At 27.5% G+C, this 11,694-nt stretch overlaps 3 protein-coding genes across 8 annotated transcripts in view; 1 reads left to right on the top strand and 2 right to left on the bottom strand.

The window, feature by feature from the left end:
• Positions 1 to 1,110, bottom strand: part of LOC130672175 (all trans-polyprenyl-diphosphate synthase PDSS1) — a 48,302-nt gene extending 47,192 nt beyond the window's left edge. Inside the window, exons 1-2 of one of the 3 annotated variants that reach the window (XR_008990649.1) lie at positions 915 to 1,110; positions 568 to 843 (exon numbers count right to left, since the gene is read on the bottom strand). The gene's annotated coding sequence lies outside the window, so the exon portion shown is untranslated. The remainder of the gene's footprint in view (positions 1 to 567; positions 844 to 914) is intronic. The other 2 variants (XR_008990648.1, XR_008990647.1) reach the window with 2 other exon arrangements.
• The window catches only part of LOC130672172 (tachykinin-like peptides receptor 99D), a 267,298-nt gene that overhangs the window by 126,564 nt on the left and 129,040 nt on the right, over positions 1 to 11,694 (top strand). The window contains exon 1 of one of the 4 annotated variants that reach the window (XM_057476538.1): positions 2,541 to 2,715. The exons of 2 other annotated variants lie outside the window; for them this stretch is intronic. The gene's annotated coding sequence lies outside the window, so the exon portion shown is untranslated. Of the gene's footprint in view, positions 1 to 2,540; positions 2,716 to 4,784; positions 4,908 to 11,694 lie in introns of those variants that run through there. One more of the 4 variants, XM_057476537.1, reaches the window with a different exon arrangement.
• LOC130672176 (uncharacterized) lies at positions 2,860 to 4,586 on the bottom strand. Its single transcript, XM_057476545.1, has 3 exons — positions 4,022 to 4,586; positions 3,782 to 3,948; positions 2,860 to 3,142 (listed from the first exon to the last, which is right to left on the bottom strand). The coding sequence occupies exons 1-3, from the start codon at positions 4,512 to 4,514 to the stop codon at positions 2,972 to 2,974; spliced, it is 831 nt and encodes a 276-aa protein (XP_057332528.1). The 5' UTR covers positions 4,515 to 4,586; the 3' UTR covers positions 2,860 to 2,971.

Genomic DNA, 11,694 nt, shown 5'->3' with positions numbered 1-11,694 from the left:
TTTTATAAAATAAAAATAAAAAAATGCATGTTTAAAAAATTCAAAAATGCGTGTATGAATTTTTTAAAATTTTATTATTTTAATTATTCAAGTTTTTTATGTGTAATTAAAAAATTGTCTTATGTCTGACACATTTACATCATATGTAACTGGCCATTGTCAATTTTTTAAATTTTGAAATAAATGAATAAAATGTAAGAGTAAAAATTTAAAAATGCGTATCCAGATAAATGCAAAATCCGTACGCGCATTTTTTTAAATGTCATTATTTTGATGATACTGAAGTTAGCAGACGTCTAACAAAATTTTGGATTTTTATTTAGACGATAAACTGGAAAAAAATCATATTTTAAAAAATTGCACCTGTAGTTTTTTAAATTTTCTATACGTGCATATTTTTAGTTTTTGTTTTTTTTGTAATTAATTCGTTGAAACAAAAATCCGAAAATTACTAATTATCTGCTAACGTTAGGATCATATTATTCTGATCAATTAATTTATTTATTTAAAATTTATAAATTTCCTCGTCTGCTACATTCACGCTCATAAAAAAATGTAAATAATTACCTGGAGTTTTTGAATTGTTGATGGATTGTCATCAGGAATAACCAGTTCGCAAGACAATTCTTTGCCTTTTTCAATTCTTAATTTAATATTTTCCTCTTCAACAGCAGCAAGACGATTCTCCAGCTGATGACAACGTTCCTGCATCGTCTGAAATGCTATTTGTAATGCTCGTTGGGCGCCAACTATTTCATCTTCATTGTCAGTCATTATGTCAATTTATTTATATAAAATAAATTTATTTTCTGAATTATTTATTTTGATATTTTATTGATTCACCTGTAAGTATATAAATATTTATAATTTATACAAACTAAGTCATTGTTAATTGGAGGTTAGTTTCAAATTACGTCTCTAACAATTTTACCCATAAGCAAAAGATGAATTTTAAATCAACTTTTAAATCGATGCATTTATTTCATATAAATTACGAAAATACTAATGAATAATTAAATAAATGATTGCAAATTATTCATTTATTGTTGTGACGTTTTATGAATTTTTCATATTTGTTTTCTTTTTCAACATTATTCAGTTAAATGTCAATGTCATGTCAGAATAAATAATAAATATGAGACGGTAACTTCTGATGGTAATGTCGGAAATAAATGAATTTTGAAATTTCGCGCCAAGATGCCGCCACTGCGCGTCGCTGTAGTCACCGTTCAAATTTTTGCTAAAGTGGGGGAGGGAGAATGAATCGCATAATCGATTGCTTTGTTTCAACTGACGGTCCAATAGCGGCAGTCAGTATCATCGACAAAGGCAGTAGTAGTCCAGATTCATATTTACGTTTAAATTGAAACACATTATTGCAGTTAATTCGCGGAATTATCCATAAAATTTATTGCTCACAGTAATTGTTTAATTAAAATGTCCAGTGTTTGTAAAATTTAAATTGTGCAAAGTGTCTGTGGTGTCGTTAAGTGTTGAGTGTTCAGTGCTAGTGTAAAGTGTTGCGAATTGCTGATGCTGATGACTTATAAGTTCCTGAGCAAAATCATCTGGCATCGTCTGGTGGGAAATAGCAGTTAAGTGACGTTTTTTTAGCTGCAATGCACTTGGAGCAATTTAAATTAAATCTCCAAGTGTATTAGGACACCCTTCTGCATATTATTTCCCCGCCAAGATTTGTTCCAACACTTGCGTGTTTTTTTTTAATTTTTTAAATATTTTTCTATCATATTCTGCCGCCATTTTATTTTGACACGATTTTTAGTTTTATCCAATTTCTAATAATTTATTTTTCAAATATTTAAATTTACCGCGCAAGTAATAAGAATAATTAATGAAGGTGCATTTCGAAATGTACCTTCAATCGGCTATTCGTACCACGGTTCGCTAATGGAAAGTTCTCGGCGCCATTTTGTATTTAGTAGACAAAGGGCAGACTTGGTTGAGGACAAAGAGATGTTGCTCTGAGTGTTTATTAAGTTTTAGTGGTTTTTATTAATTCTTTTTGTTTAAATTAATGAAAAATAAGTCGTGAAATATCAGTATAATTATTTTATAAAATTATTGTGTGCCGATGGAGAAAAAAAGTGAGAAATATTTTTTTTTGTCATGACACTGAGCTGTATGTTGTGTTGATGTTTAAAAGTTAAAATTCGGGTTGGATCCTAAGTGAAATTAAAATCATTTGGTGTTTAATTAGAGTCAGTGATAGTAAAGTAATTTAATTCTTATTTACTAAGAATTAAATTAATTTAATTAATTACGATCCTGAAGTTAGTGGACAGTTTAAAATTTTTGGATTTTGTTTTCAACAATTAATTAAATTTAAAAAATAAAAATATGCACATGTAGAAAATTTAAAAAACTATGGGTGCAATTTTTTGAAACGTTTTTTTTTTTTAAATTTACGGTTTTTCAAAAATCTAAAAATTAGTAGTCGGCTAATTTCAGTCTCATAATTAATTGAGGCCGATGAAGTTTGAATTTTATGTTGGCGCCATTACATTTAAATTTTTGGAAGACGAAATTATGAATAAATTTATTTTAAAAGTGTTGAAAATTTTAAAGTTTATGATAAAAAGTGAAGTGTCGTGATTTTGTTGGACATCATGACCAGGATGATTTTGAATCCGGTGATACTGCTGGTGGCGGAGTTTGCTGAGAAGAGACAACCAGAGACATTTATCATCATGGTGGGTCAGTAATGTTTTTAAATTATTTTGTTCGCAAAAAAATTTTATTAATACGAACTTTAAATTGATAGTGAAATTTTTATATTTATTTTTATTTTTAAAATGCAATTTTGTTCTTTCAAAAACTTTTAGTTCAAAATTTTTAAATAGTGGGTATTAAAATAAAAACGAGCTCATGGTAGTACAGGTTGATAAATTTGAAATTTATTAACAGCATGACCTGATGAGTTGATGTTATTAATATTTAATTTGAATTAAAATTAATATCCAATTTCAAACATAATATCTTTTAATATTTTGTTAACCCAATCGTTAAGGCGCTGAGTATTTTCAAATATAAAGTTACAATTATTATTAGCAGTATTGATTCCTGCTAGAAAATATTGTCCCCGTTGCGTTGATTCGCAAGCAAGAGCAGCTCCTGGATAGTTCTAAAAATATTTAAAAAGAAAATTATCCCATATGCGAATGCTTTACATGCTCAAAAAAAAAAATTTATATATATTAGACTGTGACAAAAAAATCGGCTATTTATTTTTCAAAAATTATACGGCAAATTTTGTTCAAGATGTCGGAAAAAAATACTGATAAAATTTGAGCTCTAAATATTAATATTAACAGCCGCGTCGTCGCAATTTTCGATTTCGCTTTTAAATAACGCGGGAAAATTTTTTTTTAAACTAGAATTTTATCACTCATCAGTGGATCAGTGTATCGGAAAAATGAGGAGATCATAAGAGACAAGAGGCTTTTTTTGTAGAGTGTCAAATTTTCAACAAAAAAAGTCTATTGATTTTTCCAATACACTGATTCGCTGATAAGTGATAAAATTTCAAGCTTTAAAAAAAATTTCCCATGTTATTTATATGGGAAATCAGAAATTGCGATGGGGCGGTCGCTAATATTAATATTAAGAGCTCAAATTTTAACAGTATTTTTTTCCGTCATCTTGAACAATATTTTCCATGTAATTTAAACAAAAAAACAATCGATTTTTTTGACACAGTCTAATGCTCCATATATGGGCATGATTAATTTTTCACGGAAATAATCATTTTACTGATACTTACGTGGCATTTGAATCGACCAGTCTGATGAGCACAGTAAAAATTATTATCATTTATTCGATTAACTTTAAAAATTTTTCTTATAATATCTAGATCGCATTTATAAGATGATAATTGTGTATTTGGTTTGATTTTACGCTGTTTAACTCTGACTTTTGAATCACACGCGACTAGACAAAGTAATAATATTATTATTCAATACTTAAAAAACTAATATAATTTTATTATTAAACAGAAACTTACATTTTGTACACCGGTTTTCCGTAAATTTCAATTTTATAAATACGCATTTTTTATTTGAATCTGTATGATAAAAATTTTCAGGTGTAAAATCGTCATTGACAATATTATTAATATTTTCGAATGGTTGAATTAAAACTAATATTAATATTCTAGACGTTTCATCGTCATTATATTCAATAGTATCCACTCTTCGTTCTTCATAATTAGACGGTGATGTTTTTTGGTCATTATACAGACGAATTCGACTCGGCCAATTGTAAGCGCGCACTTTTAATTCAATGTTTTTGTAAAAATTATCTGAACTCGTGAGAACAAGTTGGCGGTGTATCAAAACGCCTTGATGCAAATAAACATCTCGATCGGTGATCTCAGGATTATTTTCAAAAATCCCGACTATAAATTTGATATTTGTAAGATATATATCCGGACGTTCGGCTGCTGATGATTTATGTATCAGCAATGTCGAGACTATTATGGATTTGAGTAGCCACATAATTATAATTTTGAGACCCGCGAAAAAAGTTGTTTTTTTAGAAGCTGATAATAACTAGTCATAAAAAAAATCTGTGCTTTTATATATATTCAATTTGAGTAGGTAAGAAATTAATAATTCATATTTTTTTATCTTCTCTGAGTATTTAAGACTTCCGCGTATTTTTTTTCATCTACGTCACGTCGAATTTGAAATTTGTAATCGAACAGAAGATACGTGTAAAAATATATGATACAGTATAACGTGAGTCAAATAATAGATATTTCTTAGTTTCATACTAATTTTTGTAAATTTATTCTCGTGTACACTGCAAAAAAAAACGGTTTAAAACTATGCCTGGTGTTAAAGTTATCGATGTTGAATTGAACGAAAATGGTGCTAAAATTTTTTCCGGTATATTAATTAATTAATAATTTTAATAGTTTTTTATGTTTTTTGAACCCGTCAAAACCGTATATCGAATAATTAAAACCACTTGGTGTAGAAAAATCAACTCATCTCGTTTTTTAAGATCATATTCGAAAACGCCAACTATATAATCAACATTTTTGACAAGAAAAGCTCTCGAGGCTGCTGTTTTATTTATTAATAACTTTAAAAATATTAAAGTTACTTTCACTCATTTTTTCTTAGCATTTAGAATTATTGCGCATAATTTTTCGTAGTATTTCTGGAAACATGTTATTGAAAAAAAAAAAAAAAACACTTTATCAACGTCACATAAGACGTGAGAATAAGAATTGTTACTTGTATTTTTCAACGTGTCTATCAAGTTATTCTCTTATCCATTACAATATTTATGCATTCTTCATTGATTTTTGTGAATAATTATTTCAAAATATCTTTATAATTGCTGGTACTTTGAATTTATTTATCTGACTTGTAATAAGTTTCAGATTATTCGATAAAAGTTTAGTTAAAAGCTATTAAGGGCATTCTGAGACAGTACCCCCCCCCCCCCGCTTTAAAAATATTCTATGATCTAGAACTGTCATAAAAGTATTAAAATTTTATTAATTAATTTCAAAAAATTAGCCCTGATTAAAAACTCCGATTGAAACCAATGAATTCCGATTGAAAGTGTATCGGATTTCAATCGGAGTCAATCGGAATTCAGCGGTTTCAATTGGAGTTTTTAATCAGGGAGAGCATTGATTGGAAAAAAGACAACGCAGTTACAATTTCGCCGAGATATAGATTTAAAAAAACAAATCAGTTATCAATTAGGAGTTAAACGCAAATTTGATAAATAAATTTTTTAAAACAATTTGACATTTCAAATTTCGTTTAATTCCTAATTGATATCAATTGTAAATAATTTTTTTAAAAATCAATGTCTTGGTAAAATTGTGACCGCGTCTCCCTTTTTTCAATTAATGCTTTAACTTCTTTTAAATTAATAATCAAATTTTGGATACGGTCATTAAAATTGAAAATCATTGAATATTTTTTAAAAAGTAGGGGGGGGGGGTCTGAAAATGGCTTGAAGCCTACAAGTAGTATTTGGATTGAAAATATTTATAACATACAAAAAAAACAGTCATTATTATTTGCCCTCGATAAAAAAAAATACGGACGTATCATAAAATAATAAACGTATATATTTTTAGTCGCAAAGTATCTTAAAAAACCTTTTCTAATGATTCGATACATATTGAATGAGTTTTGAGGTCAAAAAAAGTAACAAATAATTCGACTTTTTGATTGCTAAAACAACTATTTTATTTTATTTTTTATTATTTTCTTTTGTAATTCCCGTCAAAGACTCTCAAGTTCATAAGATCGATCTTTTCTTATTTTTTTTCCTATTTTCTTTTTTTTTGTTACTTTCGCTTTAGCAGTCAATTGCCGAGTTTGTTCATTAATTCTAAGAAAAAGGCTTAAGGCGATGGAACGAACAATAATGAGATGTTTGAATTCTGTTCAAGGTTTTCTCAACTATTACTTAACTTTTATTTATTTATTTCTTAATATTGTAAAAAACGCGGTTGTCAAAAGGTAACGGGCAATAAAATTACACTTTCCCTCTCTAAATAAATATTATTTTATTCAAAATATGAAAATAAATAGTCGTTATTTATACAAATTTGTGTTTTCACCGCAGCTTCAAAGAAAAATTTTCCTTAAAAGAAATTTTTTAAAATAAAACAAATAATATAAGACAGGAAAAATATATGTATATTTACTGTTGAAAAATTACTTATTCAAATATATACACAACTATTTTTTTTTTATTTATTTAAATAAAAAAAAAAGTAATGTTCAATTATTTATAAATTATTTGAATTTCAAAACCTGGAATAAGCTTATGAATAATTAATAAAATTTAAAAATATATACGTAAATTTATATATAGCTACAAAGTAATTAAATTATAATGAATTAAACAAACTATTTCCTGAGAATGACATATAATTAATAACGTGGTTAAAGATAGCTTAGTAACCGTTCTGTTGTGCTTTAAACATATTAAGATTATTCGCGTTTACTTTGAACTTTATGAGAAGTTGTTTTGGTTTTGCATAAAGTATGCAGAGCTCACAGATGGTAAACATCTATATAACTTTTAGCATACCAACTACTTCGATCTAAAGTGTTTAACTATATATAGATAGTGTGAAAAAATGCCCTATTTATTATATTTAAGTCAATCAAAACTTGTTGCAACGTCGATTTTATGAAATTACGTACTTTTGAGTGATGCTGACTTAAAAGTGTTTGAGAATTTCTCGGTTTTTGTAAAAAAAATTAGGAGTGGATTAATATGTTCTTCAAAATAAATTGGACATTATTCTAGAAGAAATAATTGAGCCGGGAAAAACAATGAAACCCACTAGAGAATATGCATATATATGTGCGCAAAATCTATATAACATATGAAAAACTACTGTGGAAAGTAACCCAAAACCATTAATGGAATCCGATAGCTGTTACTTTTGACAAAAGTAAAAAATTACTATTCCACAATTTAAATGTGCTATCGTTATTCAAAATTACTAAGAGTTTGTATCTTTTATTTGTGGAATAGTAATTTTTTACTCATGTCTGAAGTAAAAGCCATCGGAACCCATTAGTTACTTTCCCTATAGTAATTATGACTAAATTTTGATATCCCGTACGAAAAAAGTATATATCCGGGATATATACAGGTAAAATTGAATATATGTCTCATATATGCGACATATATTCAGATTTGCCCGAATATAGACGGATATATACTTTTTTCGTACGGGTATCTGTTTTTTTCCGTGATATATGTGAAATATTGTTTTTTTGCGCACACATATATTTATATATATTTGAGATGTATATATGTATACAATTACATATATGCCAACGTAGATATCGCTGCCTATATGGCAACATATATGTGAATCTATACGGAAAACTTATCGGACATATTTGTTTCTTCCGCACAAATATGTAATATATGTGACATATATGTGGCATATAATTCTCACATTCGACTGTACGTCATAAGCCTGGTCTAGGGGACGTAGGGGAAATTTTTTTTGGAATTTGAATCGACGACCCGTTATAAGCCTGTTTTATTTTATGTGATTTTAAATGTCATATTGACGTTTTGTTACATACGTCACTATCCCGATTCGTTATTTTTTCTGCGCAGAAAACCCGTAAAATTTACTATAAATTCAAATTTTACCAAAATTTATCATACGAAAACGTGAGATTTTTTTTTGGTAGAACGTAATTTTCTACAAAAATATTTTCCTTTAGGCATATTCGTAACTGACTTATAAAGTTTTAAAGATATAGGGGAGGGTGGGGCAGAGCGGCCCCCATGGGGCAGAGCGGCCCCCCTGAAATTTTGACCAAAAAAAAAATTTTTTTTTTTTCGACTAATTACTATAAATCCGATATGTTTGCGCATTTTTACCCCTACGCATGACATTTGGGGCAAAATGGACAAGATCAAAATTTTGAAAAAGTGATTTTTTCATATTTTTATCGTCAAATTAAAAAAAAATTATTATAATTCCACATTTCTAGCCCTACGCATAACACCTGGGGCAAAATGGACCAGCCGAAACTTCCGAAAAAATTATTTTTTCATATTTTTCGGCCGTTTCTTTATGTAAGAGGCAAATTTGGTCACTAAAAATTTATAAAAATTAAATTTTTTTTTTTAGTTGATAAATTTTTGAAATAAAGTAAAATTATAGAATTGATTTTTTTTTTATTAAATAACAATTAGTAATTAAGGTAATCGAGAGTGAACGATTTATTACACTTTAAAAAATTTTTCTTGAGTAATATAAAACCAAAAATAGTTGTCAAGAGTAAGAAATACATTCTTAATGATGAAAACAATTTAAAAAAAAAAAAACGAAAAAAAAAATTTTTTTTATCACTTTTTGAAGGGGGGCCGCTCTGCCCCACAAAAAAAAAAAAAAATTTTTCAGAATTTTGGCAAAATGTCCATAAATTCGTTCGAAATAGGACAAAAGTAAAGTGATCATATGGTTGAAAGCCACAAAAAATAATAATTGGCATAGGGGGGCCGCTCTGCCCCACCCTCCCCTAAAATTGCGATAAAGAAAACTGATATTGAAATTAAGAGCTTGTATTATAAATTTTTTACTCAAGTAAGAAATTGATTTTTTATTTTTTGACTCGAAAAATAAAAATTGTCATTTCTTTCAACCACCCTAATATATGAGTGATATTTAAACGAGCCACTTTAAAAAGTAGAGGTAGGAATTATTCAATCGTAACAAATAAAAATACGTAATCAATTTTTAACCGCGACCTTGTACTTTTGAACATTTGCCAAATTTTATAGACCATAAAGACATAAATTAATACGCTTGGATACGTTTATGAAAAGCTCTTTAATTTGAATATTTATTATTAAAATAACATAATTTTGAAACTCAAATTTTTTTTATCAGTTGATAATAAAAAAATAAGTTATTGATGTAAATTTTAGTTTTTTTCAAATTATTTGTTTATTGTAGAGGAAGGGGGGGGGGTGGGGTACTTAAGGAAATACTAAGTTTTTGTTTTTAATGATATTCGAAGTAAATAAAAAAAAATTTCAGTTGCCGTTAAAACTAAGAAATTTTCACTTTTGCGGGCAAAATGGGGTACTCCCTAAAAAAGGTGAAAAAAAAAAAATTTCTGCATATTAAATAAATTAAATTTTTTTGGAAATAATTTACATAAAAAAAAATTACATTTTACACAATTAGTGGATGCACAGGAAGAAAATTTTTTATTGGTTTTTATCATAAAAAAAAAAGCCATTAACATTTTTCGACTGACACTCGATTTTTGAAAAACTTTAGCAAAAAATATTCAAAATAATGCTCAATTATATTTACAAAAGTGATTTTGAAATTTTTAAAAAACATTTAATACATGAAATTTTGGGGGTACTCCGTTTTGCCCCCTCCCCTATGTAGAGATACATATGCTCGCGTTGTAAATATTTTGAAAATTAATAAACTAATTTGAAGATTTTTTTCCGGAATACGGGGATTCTACGGTTTCCGTGGCACCGCTAAATGACCACGAGTCCTTGTAAAACTCGACGAATTAAGACTTTCTTAAAGAATAAAATTTTTCGATATCTAGCTTAGTTTTTGAGAAACATGGATTTCGAGAAAAATGCGATTTTTTCAAAAAAGTGAAATATTTCACAGATTTTAATATCTTTATTTTTTTTGTATTTTTTGCCGGAAAGTGCGTTTAAAGATGAAAATTTCGAAAAAAAAAAACGTCTGAATTAGTCCGTTTTTGAAGAAGTTATGGCTGTTTGAAAAAAAAGTCTTATTTCCTCGAGTTCCACAAGAATTCGCGATCATTTGGTGGCGCCACGGAAACCGTAGACTTCCCCGGAATACAAATGTTTTATCAAAATTTTCTAATTTCAAATTGAAAATAAAATTTTTTGTTTCTTGAAATTCCGTATAATTAAAAATAAGTATCATTACTTTTATAACTAATTATCACTACACTGTAAAAAATCGGAAGTAATTGTGGATTTTAATTAAATACCGATTCACTCCGTCACTTGGAGTTCCGGAGTCTTAAAAAAATTTACTCTGAGTATGGAGTAAATACGGAGTTTGTTTTTCCAGCAGAGTGATTTTGGAGTAATTCTGCATTTTTTTAAAAATCCGTATTCACTTCGGAGTAAATTTGACTCCAAGGAGATTAAATGAGTACACAATCATTCGTCTGAATTTTCCCGCGTTCACTTCAAAAGTTTTTTACAGTGTAGTCAGTACTTTTAAAATGAAAAAAATTTAGCAATTTATTTTTTTTTAAATTATTGACATTTCATTAAATGTCATTTTTTTTTTTTAATTCAATTTTTTCCGCAATCTTGATAAATTTCTTCACTATACTGAAAATCAATTATTGTCTTTTCTCAAGACACGTCCACAATAATTAATAAAATAATTTGACATTTGACGGGAAAACTTAAGGATAAAAACATCATTTAAACTTTATTAATTTTACGGTACTATTATTATTATTATCAGTTTTTTTGCACACAATCCAACGGTTTGTTTATTTATTTTTATTTATATCCTTAATATAACAGATTTTTTTGACAATCATATCAACTGCCGCAAGCTTTATCTACTATATCAAATAACTTTTAAATCTCAAACAAAGTAAATACAAATAGATTAATTTTTTTTCCACTACTTTTGATATCATTATTATTATTTATCACAAAATATTTATTTATTTGATCAAATATTTGTGACAAATTTTTTTTATTATGAATGAAAAATTTTTCAAAACTGAATTTTATTTTATTTCGTAATTTATAATTTTTATAAAAAAAAGAGCAGATTAAAAGTAAATTATGATAGATAATAGAGAGATGGTATGAAGGCATAAGTGATTGAAATGCCGTCGAGACCTATTGAGATCTAATTCAGTTATCATTACGTTTTTATCCATTACTGAATACATGGAAAATTATAAAAGAAAATGAGATGAGTGGAATCAAGTTGATGAGATCCGAAAAGGCGATTATGTATTTCTATATTAAACTTTCGAATATATATAGATATATATAAAAGAATGAAACGAGAACGAATGAAAATATAGAGCACGTATAATTTTCAAATTATTACCAAGGATATTACTGGTTCATATATATTTTTTTTATCTTTTTAATTTTATTTTTTATGATACG

Source organism: Microplitis mediator, chromosome 7, assembly GCF_029852145.1.
Source record: "Microplitis mediator isolate UGA2020A chromosome 7, iyMicMedi2.1, whole genome shotgun sequence".
NCBI classification, from domain to species: Eukaryota; Metazoa; Arthropoda; class Insecta; order Hymenoptera; family Braconidae; genus Microplitis; species Microplitis mediator.
The sequence above is the reverse complement of the archived record's forward strand: the minus strand, read 5'-3'. Positions and strand labels throughout refer to the sequence as shown.